Here is a 17,245-nt window from a genome sequence, read left to right on the forward strand (position 1 = left end):
ATCTGTTCTCCAACATAAATAAGGCCCTAGAAAATGAGAACTGAAAAGTGTCAGAGGAAAATATAGTCCAATAGTACAATGCTCAATTTATACACAATATAATGAAGGGTCAGAGAAAATTATACAAGTATGGAAGCATGCAAGTGTTTAAAAAGCTGATAATAGCTCTAAAAGTCAATCTGGAAACCTTTACTGTGAATTACATCAGTATTAGATTAATGTCCCCTAGAAATGTCCTTGTTCTTCTATGGAACTCTTTCGAGTAGAAATAAATTTAGTCTCCACCTTTAAGTCCTGGCAGTTCCACAAGTCTGAAGTATTTCCAGCCAAATAAAAGTAAGTCAAGCGCTTTCACAAGTTTTTAGAATGATTAGCAAAATATATTTGGGGGGGAGGGGAGTTGTACACCTGAAACTAATACAAAATCGTGTGTCAACTATACCTCAATAAAAAATATATACATACATCTATGTGGTAAGGAAAGGGGTAATGAGAAATAAAAAGCAGATATGGGAATAACAAATACTGGAAAAGCTGAAAAATTACTATGCTACTTGGTAAACTTGCTTTGCTAAATAAAACCAAAAATTATTGTATATCTTCTCCCCACTTACTAAGCCTGCTTCTCAGCGATACTTCTGTTCATTCATTCAATTATTCAAATGTTTAAGCACCTAATCTGCACAAAATATCAGAAGGACTTTAACAGCCATACTGCAATTTATTTTTATTTATTTATTTATAAAGATTTTACTTATTTGACAGAGAGAGACACAGCGAGAGAGGGAACACAAGCAGGGGGAGTGGGACAGAGAAGCAGACTTCCTGCAGAGCAGGGAGCCTGACCACAACGACATGAGACTCAATTCCAGGACCCTGGGATCATGACCTGAGCCGAAGGCAGATGCTTAATGACTGAGCCACCCAGGCACTCCCTGTACTGCAATTTCTTAAACTATACGGTATTGACCATCCATTATAGCATTTTTTTTTTTTCTGAGTGTGAAGAAAATTATTGTTTCAAGCCTAAGTATGCAACTGAACTGAAAAATAACCAACCCTCCATAGTCAAGCTTTCTGAAATGTAAATAGTGAGCAAATATCATATTGCCACATTGGAGGGAAAATACAATGTAAGGGGGAAAAAAATCCAAGTTTACTCTTGGGACTCTGAACCATTAAGCAACTGTTGAAGTGGCCATTTATTGGCTCTTGCCCTTAGTTATGAGGTTCATGCAGTCTTAAGCTTGGCTTTCAAAAATCATTAATAATTACCCTTAAATGGCAAACAAAAGGAAAATTTCATAATCAGGGTGGTGTGTCTGTGAAGACTATAAAAGTCACCATTCCACTCAACGCTTCACACTCCTACTTCTTGGTTCTTCTAGCTGCCTCACAACTGGGTAACCAGGTAAGTGTGATGTTAGTACAACCTCCTATTCCTTCTGCTTCCTTCCAGAATGGTGTGAAAGATAATAGGAGAAAAAGAGGGTTTGTGCCATCTAAAGATATTACCAGTAATTTAAGAGCTAAAAGCTGTGGTCAGCTTTCTTGCAGACCACAACCTACAGAGCACAGACCAGGTGCATAAAAAGTGCAGAATGTCATATTTATTAACAAAAGGGTTTGGCTCAAGGGACTATCTCCTCACAGATGGACTCTAAGATCAGACATTTAACATACTAAGATGATTATTTTTACGGCGCCAAGGAAAGAGCCCAAAGGTGTGAAACTGCTGGCAAAATCATCCTGACAAAACTCTGCTTCTTCAGCTTTTTGGTGAGTTCATTTCTTTCCCAATCAACAGGACACCACGATGAGCGGCAAAAAGTCTCCCGAGGAACTGAAGAGCATTTTTGAAAAATACGCAGCCAAAGAAGGTGATCCAAACCAGCTGTCCAAGGAGGAGATGAAGCTATTGATTCAGACAGAATTCCCCAGTTTACTGAAAGTGAGTGCACCGGGCAACTGGGGACCTCCGACGGGGAGGAGTGAGGGGTGGGAACAAGACACAGGAGAGCAGGAGGAATGCTTCTTCTGGGGCAGAGCACACAGCAGCCAAGGCAAGGGTATTCCTTGGCCAAGAGCCCTTGAACGTGTGTTTTCTTCCCTGGTGGCAGGCCACATCTCAGATGGCAAGGACCTAGAAGGCAGGGAGGGGCCAAGCCTTTTATGTCCCACAGCCTGGGCACAGAACTCTCCGTGACCAGCCATAGTAAAAGGAAGCAATGATGGCACTTTTAATGAAGCTAGGCCCAGGAGACCCACAGGGCACCAACCCAACGCACTAAGGCCTTCGGCCTGGATTCAGCACCTCCAGGTCAGGCTTTTAGGAAAACAAAGAGGTGTGCAAAATACTATAAGCTGGCCTTGACATGCTTCATCCTTATAGGTAGGATGTGTCAAGAAGACCAACACTCACCCGGCGATCTATAGAGAAAATCCACTTTGCGCCTACAAATTGCCATCTGGCGACATCCATTTATATTTCAAAAAGCATTTAAATTTGTGTTAATTTGTGTTAAGCACCTTAATCTGTGTTAATGAGGCAGCGAGGCATTTCTAAACAACTTCCAGGAAGGGATTAAACCTCTTTAGCCCGACAGTTTCTCCTCAAAACCCGCCCAGAGTTGTCCAAATCAAAGTGCATCTTGAGGCAATAGAATAGGAGAGAGGCGGGCTGACCCTCCTTGCTCCAATACACTTCCGCTCCTTTGCAAGTAAAAGCCATCTTCCAAATGGACGTGACTGAGCAACTGTTTACCCCACATGGTCACTATTTAGCTATAACTTCGGAAGAAAGCATTTGCTTCCCAGATTTTAACCAGAAATGTCCCTTCTGCCAGTATGACATGTGAGGGGGTTTCCCCGTTGTAGTTGTTGAGGTTTCTGGGTTTGGTACCCAGAAAAGTGGCCGAATTCGATGACCTTATAACCCAATGTCTCCTCATTTGCTTACGGTTAAAATACAATATAACTCTGAAAAGGAGTTAAAGGTACTAACAGAAAAGGAGAGCTTAAAAAGAAATTGCCTGATTTTTATTGTATTTACTTATTTTTCAGTAAGCCCAACTCCCAACATGGGACTTGAACTCACAAGCCTGAGATGGAGAGTCATGTACTCTCCAAATGGGCCCGCCAGGAGCCCCAGAAAAAGAGACTTTTTAATTAAAAATTAAGACAAAGTTTTCTGAGAAAGATTAGATTCTAAAAAACACTCTGACATTTTTCAAAAAGGAAGAAAAATAATAATAGGAAGGAATAATCATAATAAAAGAAAGAAAAATAATAATCTGACAGGCAAGCCTAGGCAATCTACTCAAGCAAGTTGTTTTAAAAGGTAAGACTGGGGAATTTTTCTATATTTTCCTATGGTTTCTGTATTTCCTACAAAAAGAAAGTATGACTCATAGTTTGAATAAAGGTATGAAAACTGATGATAAATTTTGAAAAATCTACTTACCGAATCATGTACTGGATTATACTTTCATAAGGATTACTAAGGTTTTCCAAGCTATATTCTTTCCACCAATGCCGTGTATGGTTTAGAACCTCGTAAATGCTTCAGGGAAAGTGAGTAACTATCTTAGTGTGGTCTTCTAATCACAGCAAAGTACAAATGTCTTTAGAGGAATCCTAAGAGCTAAAACATATGTCGATGTGGAGATCAGTTGTACAACAATGTCAACAGTACCGAAGTGCATTCGTTTGAAAATAGTTGAGATGGTAAATATTACAATTTTTTTTAAATGTTAAAAAAAAAAAAAAAAGTCAAACTGACTTGTAAACTGAATCATTATTTCAGTGAGTTTCCTAGGTACTATTTTGCCGCAGATAAACTCTCACCTGACAGGCAGAGCTGTAACGGCTTTAAGACTTGAGTCTTAGGCCAGAGACAAAATTTAAGTCAGCTTAAGACCTTGCAGGTGCAGCAGAACCAAAACAGAGTCAAGCCTAACACGATCTCTTGCAACATCTCAAGCGGTAGTTCTCCAAATGTCACTGGTCCTGGCCCGGCATCATCAACACCATCTGGGAACCTGCTGGGCATACAGAGTCTCAGGCCCCGCCCCAGGCCTAGTGAACCAGAACTTCTGGGAGTGGGACCTGTCACTCTGTATTTCCTAAGGTCAGTAAGCCCATGTGGTGACTCTGCTGAGCGCCAAAGTGTGAGAATCACTGATCCCGTCATCCGACAGGGTGTAGACAGGGGCCGTAACACACGGACTTGGGAAAAACTGGTATGGTTCCTAGTTAAGTGCTTGAGCTCTGGAGTCCATGTTTGAACCTCAAACTCTCTGTCTACTAGCTGTGGGCCCTGGGGCCAGCTGGCAGCTGTCCCGGAGCGCAGTTCCCTCCCGTGAAGAGTGGACCCCCCCACATACACACACACAGGGTAGCTGGGAGCACTGAGCAGGCTACAGATTGCCCACTGTACCATGCTGCCTCGGGTTCACAGAACCAGGTCCCAGGAAAACCTTGGGGCAAGAATCATCAGCTGTTGGTGGGCCAGGGGCTTCTCAGCAGTCCAGTGAAGCCCTCAGATTCCTTTTCCTTTTTTAGACGCATAGAGAAAAATACTTAAGATTACACAGAAAACCAATTACAGTTGACACTTACACAATGTAGATTTGACCTGCATAGGTCCTCTTTTATGTGGATTTTTTACAGTACTATAAATGTGTTTTTTCTTCCTTATGATTTCCATCATAACACTTTTCTCTAGCTTACTTGATTGTAAGATATAGTATTTAAATCATATAATGTACAAAATCTGTGTTAATCTACTGTATATGTCATCAGGAAGGCTTCTAGTCAACAGTAGGCTCTTGGTCATTATGTTTGGGGGAAGGCAAAAGTTGTCCTCATATTTTTGACTGCGTGGGGGTGGGGGGTAGATGCCTGTAACCCCTGCATTGTTCAGGAGCCAACTGTATATTAAAATGCACATTACCAATATTAACATGATAAATGTGTGGGGCACCTGGGTGGCTCAGTCTGTTGGGCATCTGACTCTTGATTTCGGCTCAGGTCGATCTCAGGGTCCTGGGATCCAACCCCACGTAGGACTCTGTGCTCAGCGGAAAGCCTGCTTCAGAGTCTCTCTCTTCCCTCAGGCTATGTCTGTCTCCCCACTTGCCCATGCACATACACACACACACACACACACTCTCTCTCTCTCTCTCTCTCTCTCAAAATCAATAAAATCTTCTAAAAAGAGAGAGAGAAATGTACGATATAGGAAAAACCAGGTAGCCAGTTCAGGGACATGGAGCTCAAGTTGGTCTTCCCACCCCCAACCATCAAGGCATGTAACCAAAACCTCAGCTGCCTTGTTGGAACAGAGACCCGGCATCTCTAATTTCAGAAAATGGGTAGCGGTAACTGATTCATTTTCTCTCCTCTCCCCTTTCCCATCCTTCTCATCTAAAACCAGGGTCCCAGCACCCTAGATGACCTCTTTCAAGAACTGGACAAGAATGGAGATGGAGAAGTTAGTTTCGAAGAATTCCAGGTGTTCGTGAAGAAGATATCCCAGTGAAGGAAAAAAACAAAATAATGTATCATCATTCCAAGCACCAAAAGAAGAGCGTCTGGGATGTGGTCCCATTCTATACCCAATCACTAATGTCTCTGTTTAATTCTTTGCAATTATAATGATCTGACACTGAGGTCCAATTACTATTAATAAAGAAATTCTTAAACTCGCCTTATCTCTCCTTGCCAAGTACTGACCCCCATGGCTTAATAGATTTGAAAGTAACCTTAGCTTAATGCATTTAATTTTATACCTTTTTTTTTTTTTTTTTTTTTTTTTAAAGAAAGGCTGAGAATAGTTCCATGATCTTCACCAAGACTGGAAAGACAGTGTCAGAGGCTCAGAAACAATTTTGACGTGCCAAACCAATGCCCTGATTTGAGTCTTCCATCAAAAGAGCCCTGTTCCTGCTCTCCCTCCCCAGCCACTCAGTGCTCCCATCATTTCCAGTTTCAACTCTAGTCAACAGCTAGTGAGGAACACTGCTTCAAAAAACAGGCACTTGTCTTTAAAGTCACCTCTAGCACTCGCTGTGTTTTTTGAATCAATGACCCTGTTGGGGAGTAGAAGCATCACAGGACCAAGAGTCAGTTCTGCTCCATCACTGAGGGTGTGGCCTTGGTTCTGGCATGTAATGTGTAAAATAAGGGACAGGAAGACATAGGCCCTTCCAGTTCTGGCATTCAGTGCTGCTGGGACTCTCAGGATGTGAGAAACGGCTAGGCCTCAAGTTCTACTTCCTAAGCCCAGCTTGGGGGAAGGAGGGAGTAGGAGTGTTGGAGAGGAATTTAACAAAACAAAAACAAAAACAAAAAATTCTAACAGTACCACCAAAAAACGAAGGAAATTTTTATACACAGCATGGAAATGTTTAAATGCACTCTGTATCATACTAATTTGATACAAGAGCATTCTCAGTGCATCAAAAGCCTTAAACATTTCTAATGGCTAATTATACTCCACTGCAGGGATACCCCATAACAGTCTTAACTATTTCCCCATTGCAGGACATTTCGATTGTTGCCATTTCTGATTCTTCTAAATAATGGTATAATAAGTACCTGTTCATATCTCTGTCAATATAGCACATTTCCTTGGGAGAATTTCTGAGAAGTAAAAGTCTGGGTCAGAGGGTATGAGTATTTTTATGGTTTGTGAAAGAGACCACCTTATTGATTCTCTGAAAGATCACATTGATTCAAAAATCTACAAACAGCAGGAGAAGGCCATCTGCACTCTCCAGACAGCATTAGTTGGTCTCATTTTAACAACTTTATTGGTCACAATAGTGTACATCTTTTATTTATTTCTAATTTTAATAGGAATTCCCCACTATTTCCCCATTGAGTTTACTGTCTGATATTGGTTTATAAAAGGTAATCTTTCTCATGCTTAAGAAGTCCCCTTCTAGGGGCGCCTGGGTGGCTCAGTGGGCTGAAGCCTCTGCCTTTGGCTCAGGTCATGATCCCAGCGTCCTGCGATAGAGTCCCGCATGGGGGGGGAGGGGTGTCTCTGCTCAGCAGGGAGCCTGCTTCCTCCTCTCTCTCTGCCTGTCTCTCTGCCTACTTGTGATCTCCATCTTTCAAATAAATAAATAAAATCTTTAAAAAAAAAAAAAAAGAAGAAGTCCCCTTCTAGGGGCGCCTAGATGGCTCAGTGGGTTAAGCCTCTGCCTTCAGCTCAGGTCATGATCTCAGGGAGCGGGCATCGGGCTCTCTGCTCAGCATGGAGCTTGCTTCCCCCTCTCTCTGCCTGCCTCTCTGACTACTTGTGATCTCTCTCTCTCTGTCAAGTAAATAAATAAAGAAGAAAAAGAAGAAGAAGAAGAAAGAAGAAAGAAGAAGAAGACGACGAAGAAGAAGAAGTCGTCGTCCCCTTCTGGGGTGCCTGAGTGGCTCAATCGTTAAGCATTTGCCTTCAGCCCTGGTTATGATCCCAGGGTTCTGGGATCGAGTCCTGCCTCAGGCTCCCTGCTTCTCCCTCTGCCTCTGCCTCTCTCTCATGAATAAATAAAATCTTTTTAAAAGTCCCTATCTCCAGGCTCCCGGGTGGCTCACGGGTTAAGCATCTAATTCTTGTTTTCCGCTCAGGTCATGATCTCAGGGTCATGAGATAGAACCCCACATTGAGCTCTATGCTCAGCAGAGTCTAATTGTCCCTCTCTCTCTGGTCCTTCTCCCATTCATGCTCTTTCTCTCTCAAATGCGTAAATACAAATCTTTTTTTTTTTTTTTTTAAGTTGTAAAAAAGGTAGCAGGTTTTATTTTTTTCAACAGTAGAGAACAAATATAGTTAAATAATTAGGGCAAGAATGGGTAGCGAGCTAATTAAAATTGTACCTTAACTGAAAAGAAAATTTTTAAATTTCCCCTTTCAAAAAATTGTTTTACATAAATATTGAAATTATTACATATTTTTAATATTAATATTTTAGGATTTCAACATAGCTAGTAATTGAGGAGCTCAGGTTTAGATACCGGTTCTGATTCCAAAGTATTTCTTCTAGTCTCTCATATCCACCTCAGTTTAATAAGTTCATGAACATCATTCTATAATCTCTCTAAAGAACAAGAAATCTGCCAAAATTATTTAGTAACTAGAAATCCTTTTTAACTAAAAGTCAAGGACTATCCAAAACATAAATGCAAATCTTAAAAAAAAAAAAAAAAAAGAATTCCCTTTCTCTTCCTAGTTTGTTACGAGACTGAGGAGGGTTTAGGTTCTGTAGATTGCCACTGAGCATCTGTGGTGATATGGGGGTTCTTTCTTTTGTCTGATCAATATAATGTGCCAATTGATTCAATCGCCAGGACAAACACACTATCCAGTCATGATTTAGTATTCTTTAATGCTATTAAATTAGGCACTCTAATATTTTATTTAAGATTTTTACACCTTTGGGGTGCCTGGGTGGCTCAGTCGGTTAAGCATCTGCCTTTGACTCAGGTCGTGATCCCAGGGTCCTGGGATCAAGCCCTGCATTGGGCTCTCTGCTCAGTGGGGAGCCTGCTTCCTCCTCTCTCTGCCTGCTGGTCCACCCCTGCTTGTGCTTTCTCTCTCCCTCTCTGTTAAGTAAGCAAATGAAATCTTTTTTAAAAATTTAAGATTTTTACATCTTTATCAATAACCAACATTAATCTATAGTTTTGGGTTTTATCTTTTGTTTGCTGATGTTTGCAGAATTCTAATATCGAGGTCATGCTAGCTTTCCATTTTAGCCTAGATTCTGGCATTCGGTTGGCCCCTCAAAGTATAAATATGTGTTATCTCTTTCAACTGCACCATGTATGAAGCAACTACTATGGGCAAGACATTACACAAGATACCATAAAAGACAGAAGTTACTAGGCCTCTGAGATCCTAAGTCGGCAAGTCTGGGATCAGGTCAGGAAAAGGCTTAATTGTGAAAGTAGTATTTCCCACTGGGATTAGTACGAAGAGCCTTGAGGGGAACCTGCAGGGAATGAGCAGCACTGAGCTATATAAGAGAGAGAGAAAACACAGGGCACCTGGCTGGCTCAGTCCGAAGAACATGTGACTCTTGATTTCTGGGTCATGAGTTTAAGCCCCGTGTTGGGTATAAAGAGTACTCAAATAAATATCTTTTTTTAAAAAGAGAGAGAGAAAAAACACCCCGAGTAAATATATGTGTAAGTACAAGGCAGTGCAGAAATACACGTACTACGGTGTGGGTGGAAAGCCAGCTACAGGGACTATAGAAGGCACACTGGCTTCCGATCATGAAAGTCCTTGGTTGCCATGATAAACCAAGGTCAAAAAGGGAGTAGAAAGGTGTAGGAGTCATAAAGTGATGTGACTGTGCTTCAGGAAGTTGAGGTGGCACCAATACAGAGGCCGTAAGGTGTGGGGAGTGGTCACAGAGTGGAGGCTAGGGCTAGGCAGGAGGCCTCCGGGGCAAGTGAGGCAAAGTGTGAAGGCCTCAAAGAAATGGTGGCAATGCAGAGGACACGCGTGGGAGAGATACCTTCTCCGCCTGGGTTAAGATTTACTGACTTGGACAAATTATCATGTGAGGACCTTAAGGAAAGGTGAAAATGTATGGAGAGATGTATGTAATGTGGGTATAGTATGTACATGTCAACTTCGTTGGCGTTCTTGGCCAACTTTCCAACCTTCATCTCGTCTCCCACATCCAGCAAGATTTGCCTGAATTTCCACTTGAATCAACAGTACCAGCCCTATTTGCTGAATGAATGATTCTTGACTATCTAGTCACTAAATCTTGTTGATTCATTCCATAGAGCTGCTCTGCCAGGCAGATTTTTCTACTCTCTCTCTTTTTCTTTTTCTTTTTTTTTTTTAAGATTTTACTTATTTATTTGACAGACAGATCACAAGTAGACAGAGAGGCGGGCACAGAGAGAGGAAGGGAAGCAGGCTCCCTGCTGATATGGGGCTTGATCCCAGGACCCTGAGATCATGACCTGAGCCAAAGGCAGAGGCTTTAACCCACTGAGCCACCCCACGTCCCCAGATCTTTCTACTCTTAACTTCTGCTCCGACCCAGCTCCTGAGATCGCAGACTGAGGCTGCCTTAAGACTCAACCTAGTGCTGTGCCCAGAGTCTTCTCTTCCCTCTCATGTCTCTCGATCCCATGTCCGCTGAATCTGCCTAAAGCACTCATTCTATTCAGAAGTGTTCAGCAATGAGTATGGTGTTTGCATAATATGTCACAGTTGAGGGTATTATCTCATTGGTTCCCTAGGGCCTTCAGGATTAATTTTGCCACTGATACTCAAGGACCCCCACAAATCCGTACCAGCCTCCCTTAATTCCCTCCACTTCCCTACGGGAGCCGCCTGCTTCAGTCAAGCCCCTCGGTATTTTAGGAGCAAATCGTGGACATCCCAACCCAGCCAATGCCTCCTCTCCTCTCTGTGAAGTCTCCGAGCCTTTGCCGACCTTCCCTTCTTACTCTAACCCACAGTATTCTTTTCCAGATTCTGGATTCTTAAGTATCTAAGGGTCTACCTGTGCTGGGCAATACCGTGGCGGTTATGGACATTTAAATCAATTAAAATGAAGTAAAATTTCAAGTTCAGTCCCTTGGCCGCCCTAGTAACATTTCAACCACTCCACAGCCCCCACGTGACTTGCGCCTATCATATTGGATGGCACAGATACAGAGCATTCTAGCACAGCAGAAAGTCCTAGTGGACGACACTGCTAGCATTAATGTGGCCACAACGCCCGTGCTGCCCATAGATGTAGTCATACGTTTCACTGGTGCATGGTTCGAATCCCCAACTAAACTGCAAGCGGGGCTGTGACAGCAGTTCCGAATACATTATATTTGGAACTGCACTTAAGTGGACGAGCTCTAAATGTACAGTGACTTTTTTTCTTTTTAATAGTCTCTTTCCACTAGCATCCAGTTATTTTTACTGCAGAAAAATCTTTCAAGTAGTTGAAATACCTATTCCTAAGGCATCTCCCTTTGAGCTCAAGGAACAAAAGCCGTCAAATACATTAGCTTTGAAGTACTCATTTAGTCACTTACTGTTAAAATTACAGACTACCCTTGTGATTCACTAATGGGGACTCATTCCAAGCACAGCAAACGCCATCTCTTTCCAAAGAGTAGGCAAGCATAAGGCGGGGGAGGGGGTGGAGAAGATGCCCTAGCCATTAGAAGGCAGCCATCATGCCTGTAGAGTTGTTCTTTCTTCACATAGAAAGTAGTTTCTATGGCTAACAGTCTAATACCAACTCTGTACCTACTGCCCCCATAGAGACAGGATTAAATAACTATTAGGCTCCGAAACTGGTCCATAAAAGGCTATTTTAGCCATAGTACAGCAATCTTCTTGACAACCACTTTGATGGGAAGAAAAGTTCTTTAGCCCAAACAAAGCTCCAAAGGATTTCTATAAGATGGTTTCGTGGAATGCCTGGGTGGCTCAGTCATTAAGCATCTGCCTTTGGCTCAGGTCATGATCCCAGGGTCCTGGGATGGAGCCCTCCCCGCGAGGTGGGAAGCCTGCTCCTCCCTCTCCCACTCCCCCTGCTTGTATTCGCTCTATTCCTCTCTCTCTCTCTCTCTCTCTGTCAAATAAATGAATAAAATCTTTGAAAAACTTTTTTAAAAGACTGTTTTGTTAGTTAGGAGATGCTCACTCAATGTTCTAAATGCAAAGCAGTCTTCAAAGTAACAAAAAGTCACCTGAAAGGTTACTCTGAGTGGCTGTCTGGGTTTGTTTTAATGCCTCGTAATTTGCTTTCCATACAAAGTTGTTGAAAAATAACATGGAAGAGAAAATGTTTCAAACAGCTTCATCTAGAGCTAGAAAATGTCATACATTAATTATGCTTAATGTATAACAGAAATTACCCTTCACCTGAATCGACTTTTAATTAGATGTAACTATGCCACAAATCCACTGTCAAATGTGAAATTAATTTCAACTTTGAAAATCCCTGCATCAAAAAGGGATAAAAGAAGTTATATCTACAATAAATAAAATTGAAATAGTACCAAATAACGCAATCTCAAATGTCCACTGGCATCTGCTTAAAATGCTTCAAATTCCTCACTTTTCCTTACCAATACCTTTATCCAAGTATACATGTATGTACTGATGTGATAAAGGCAGGACACGGATTTTGTTTTCTGAGTGTTGCATCTTATGGAAATTCAGGGGATTTTTAGTTACTATTTTCAATAAAGAGAAAAGAACTGCTAAACATTAAGCATAGCCACATACCTAAATACTGGATTGAGATCATCCTTCCTGTATATGTGTCCAAACCCCCAAATATTCTAAATATAAAGTACACAATGCCGTGAACTATCCTCCACATGAACTAGAGAAATCTGAAGCCAAATTCAAGGTCAAAGGTGTCAGCAGCCGCCACATGACTGACACAGAGTCAGAATGCAAGTCACCCACAGCTGTGTTCTTGGTAAGCCTTGTCCAGAAAGCGGGTAACCCTACTTTGAAGCAAGCCAAAAAATCAGACTTGCTGTAGAACCCTAAATATTCAGCAAATTCCCAGAGCCTTCTGTTTCAGCTTGTGGATTAAGCAGAGAAATAACACAATAAAATAAATTTTATTCACTCTCTTCCTGGTAGTCTGGAGTCTCCCTCTGCTCTTAGAGAAAAATGTATTTCTCCTTTTCTGTGCATAAGGGATACCGCCTCTTAGATTCTCCCCCCCTCCCTTCTACCGCTGGAAGAGATATTTACATGTATAAGGGAAATCTCCATCTGTAAGGGTGTCTCCCACTGAGTACCAGGAAGAGGATGACTAAATCTCTAGAAAGTCAAATGAATGTTAAAAGCAAGGCTTTCAATCTGCATCACAATCAGACCCTTGTTTCCCCTGTTCTGCCGGGGAACTCCTCACCCCCCACCCCCTTACTGGCTCCCCACTCCCAACATCAACGTTTGTTTTTATCTGGAGAGGTTGTTTAACATGGTGGCTTGAGCCACTTGGGGGAGTCACTCAGTTTTCCTGGGTTTCTCCCATGTATACAGGAGGTACATAGGTTATTAAGCCTTCTTTTGTTTTTGTTCCTGTTAGTCTTTTATGACAGAGGGGTCTCAGCCAAGAACCTAGAAGGGAGGAGGAAAAATCATTTTTTCTTCTCCACACCTATGAAACAGATTGTAGCAGCAAATATACCCTAAAGGAGTCTCCTAGTTTCCAAATTATTTACTTTTTTAGCTGGAAGGGCCAGAATGACCATCACCCACTGTAAGTCATTGTTATTTGCTCAAGTTTAAGTGATTTCCCCAGGCTTCCTGGTATCTGCTGCCTGATGATTCTATTCCCTTAGCCTTTCTTCTTAATAGGACTTCTCACCATCAGCACAAATGCTGCCTCTTAAGGCCATTTTTCTCCAACAAACTGATCGCAGGCCATAAAGATATTCAGTAGCAATTAGGTTTTATTGTTCCCATCTCACTTATGAGTATAGAAGCTATCAAAATGCAAAATGCACAGATTCCCAGACTTAGTAATTCCCCTTCTAGGAACACATCCCATAGAAATGTGCACGCGCAGGCCGAAAGGACATATGTACACGGATACTAATTTGCAACATGATTTACAGTGGCCAAGTAATGGACACGACCTAAATATTCATCAGTATGAGACTGGTTAAGTAAATGGTGCATACAGCAGAGAAGCAGGTGGAAGGTGCCTGCGTACTGACAGAGAGTGATCTGCACAAAAGGCAAGGGGCACAGTGTCTCAAGCACGCTAGCCAATGTATTTGTTAAAAAGAAAACACAATCCGTCACACACACACACACACACACACACACACACACACACAATGCAAAGACTAGTCCGCAAAGAATTAACCTTGCCAAAGCTATCTAACAGTGGCACCTACTGGTCAAACCCCTTCCTAGCACACATGCTCCTCCCCAAAAGAAAATCACTTCCTATCCCAAAGTATTATCTTAGGAAAGAAAACCGATGATTTGCCTGCACAGCCATTTCAGCCATTAGTCAGGAAATATGTTTATAATAAAGCTTCATAAGGAACTCTTCACTGGTATTAGGTCTTCTGAGCATAGGACTTAAACGTACCATCTGGCTGGGAAGTTATGGTTCATTATGGTCTGAATTGCAAGCTATAAAGAGAGTGAAGAATATCTCTATATCCCTCCATGGCGTATCTCCAGCATATAATGTTAAGTTAAAAAAGCAAGACAGAAAAAAGTGTGTAGAGCATGCTATCATTTATCTAAGAAGGAGAGGGGGTTACGAGTAGACATATTGATTTATTTATGTTTTTTAAATGGAAAGATAACAAATTTAAAAAAAAAAAAAAAAGGAAGGAAGGAAGGAAGGAAGGAAGGAAGAAAGAAAACCTACCAAAAAATAGAATTAATGACTACCATAAAGGAAGGGAGGGAATCGGATGGAGAAGAGAGGAACGGAAGTGGATTTCTAAAAATCAGTGGTTCTGGGTGGGGGCTATTTTGCCCGTGCCCCCAGAGGATGTTTGGCTGGAATTTTTTTTTTTTTAAAGATTTTATTTATTTATTTGACAGAGATCACAAGTAGGCACAGAGAGAGGAGGAAGCAGGCTCCCCGCTGAGCAGAGAGCCCGATGCGGGGCTCGATCCCAAGACCCTGGGATCATGACCTGAGCTGAAGGCAGAGACTTTAACCCACTGAGCCACCCAGGTGCCCCTTGGCTGGAATTTTTAAGCATCACAATTGGGGGTTGGGAGGAGTGTACTACTGACATCTAGTGGGTAAAGGCCAAGGATGTTCCTGAATATTCTACAGGGCACAAGATAGCCCCCACCACAAAGAATAATCCAGCCCAAAATGCCAATAGTGTAAACTGTGTATCTAATGAGGGACCTGTATTTAGAATACATAAATAACTCTTACAGCCTAATAATACAAAGACAAATAACCCAGGTTAAAAACAGGCCAAGGACCTGAGTAGACATTTCCCGAAAGATGATATACAAGAGGCCAATAAGCAAGTGCAAGGATCCTCCGTATCCTCAGGCCTCGTGGAAATGCAAATCAAAGCCACAAGGAGATACAACTTCACGCCCAACTGGGATGGCTAGAATCAAAAGACAGATAATCATGGGGCATCCGGCTGGCTTGGTCGGTAGAGCACACAACTATTAATCCAGGGGTTCTAAGTTCGAGCCCCATGTGGAATGTAGAGATTACTTAAAAACAAAATCTTAACAAAAGAGAGAGAGACAGTAACAAGTGTGAGGAAGGTGAAGAAACCGGGACCCTCATACAGGGCTGGCAGGAAGAAAAGGTGTTATATTGGGACAGTTCCTCACGAGTCTAAATATACTGTCACCATATGACTTACAATTTCACTCCTAGGTGTAATAGATGAAATGAAAACATGTCTGCACCACAACCTGTATACCAATGGTCACAGCAGCATTATTCCTAGTAGTCAAAAAGTAGAAATAACCCAAATGTCATCAATGGATGGATGGATTGCTAAAATGTGTTGTGTTCATCTAATGGAACATTATTCAGCAATAAAAAGAAACAAGGTATGGATAGACACTGAAACACAGACAGACCCTGACAACATTATATTAAGCGAGAGGAGTCCGTCACAGAAGGCCACATAGACATGAAATGCCCAGAACAGGCAAATCCATAGAGACCCAAAACAGATTAATGGCTATCTCAAGCTGGGGGTGACAGTAGGTTGGGGATATCAGCTAAGGGGTGTGACATTTCTTTTGAGGTAATGAGAATGGTCCAAAATGGATTATGGTGATGGTTGCACACATCTGTCAATATGCTCAAGGCCGTTGTAATTATCTCTCAAAATAACAATGTTTAAAAAAAAGTGATCATGGGGTTGGGGGGGCACCTGGGTGGCTCGCTGGGTTAAGCAACTGCCTTTGGCTCAGGTCATGATCTCAGGGTCCCGGATCGTGCCCCATATCGGGCTCCCTGCTCAGCAGGGAGTCTGCTTTTCCGTCTCCCTCTCCCTCAGCTCATGCTCACACACGCACATGTTCTCTCTCTCTCGCTCGCTCCCTCTCTCAAATAAATAAAATCTTTAAAAAAAAAAAAAGTGATCACAGGACACATCTGGCTCGGCAGGAAGAGCATGCAACTCTTAATCTTGAGGTCATGAGTTTGAGCCCCACGTTGGTTGTAGGCATTACTCAAAATAAATAATAAATAAACTTTTAAAAAAGCAATCACAGTGGTGAGGTGTGCAGTCTGACAGAGATGGGCATGAGGCACAGAAGGCAGAGGCAAGGAAAGACCAGAGGTCAGGATAGGCTTCCCAGGATGAATAGGAAGTTGTCCGTCATCGGGTCTGGTTGACTTTTTAAATTAAATTCTTCACTGGTTTTATTGAGATTCCAGGGGAAGGAAGGTCGAAGGATGGGACCAGCTCAGGTATACGGAATATCAGGATACATCGAAAAACACCGTTCAGGGGCGCCTGGGTGGCTCAGTGGGTTAAAGCCTCTGCCTTCAGCTCAAGTCATGATCCCAGGGTCCTGGGATGGAATCCCGCATCGGGCTCTGTGCTCAGCGGGGAGCCTGCTTCCTCCTCTGTCTCTGCCTGCCTCTCTGCCTACTTGTGATCTCTGTCTGTCAAATAAATAAATAAAATAAAATAAAATTTAAAAAAAGAAAAGAAAAGAAAAACACCGTTCAGACTGTCCAAACATAAACCCCGTGCATGGGAGGGACAGGAACACCTCGACTTGAATTCCAGTAGTCCCCATTATCCGTGGCTTCGTATTGTCGGAGGGTCAGTCTAGCTGCTAGTCCCCTCACTTCGTCGCGCCACAGGCATTTGATCAGCCCACAGCAGCACAAGAAGGGGGAGCCCAGCACAATAAGACATTTTGAGAGACGGTGAGAGACCACACTCTCCTAACTTTTATTACAGCACAAAATTATAACTGCCCTATTTTATTATTAGCTATTGTTCATCTTATTGTGCCTCATTTATGAATTAAGCTCTACCATAGGTGTGGAGGGGGAGGAAAAATAGAGTATATATTAGGGTTGCGTACCATCCTGTTTCAGGCATGCACTGGGGGTCTTGGCATGTCTTCCCCACGGACGAGGAGGACTAGTGTAGCAAAGCCGCAGGTGACAGAGCACAGTGGCCTTCAGTCCTAGCCAAAAAACTTGGACTGAATATTTTATAGGAAAAAGAATCAGTGAAAGCTGGGAAGCACCAAAAGAAATCAGTC

General features: G+C 42.4%; 2 protein-coding genes across 4 annotated transcripts in view; one reads left to right on the plus strand and one right to left on the minus strand.

Moving 5' to 3' along the window:
- The window catches only part of CTPS2 (CTP synthase 2), a 97,881-nt gene that overhangs the window by 41,548 nt on the left and 39,088 nt on the right, over nt 1–17,245 (minus strand). The gene's annotated exons all lie outside the window — the stretch shown is intronic.
- Nucleotides 1,305–5,708, plus strand: S100G (S100 calcium binding protein G). The gene is made up of 3 exons (XM_032330187.1): nt 1,305–1,411; nt 1,808–1,951; nt 5,438–5,708. Exons 2-3 carry the CDS (start codon nt 1,817–1,819, stop codon nt 5,540–5,542), a joined length of 240 nt encoding a protein of 79 aa, XP_032186078.1. The 5' UTR covers nt 1,305–1,411; nt 1,808–1,816; the 3' UTR covers nt 5,543–5,708.

This window comes from Mustela erminea, chromosome X (assembly GCF_009829155.1).
Source record: "Mustela erminea isolate mMusErm1 chromosome X, mMusErm1.Pri, whole genome shotgun sequence".
Classification (NCBI taxonomy): Eukaryota; Metazoa; Chordata; class Mammalia; order Carnivora; family Mustelidae; genus Mustela; species Mustela erminea.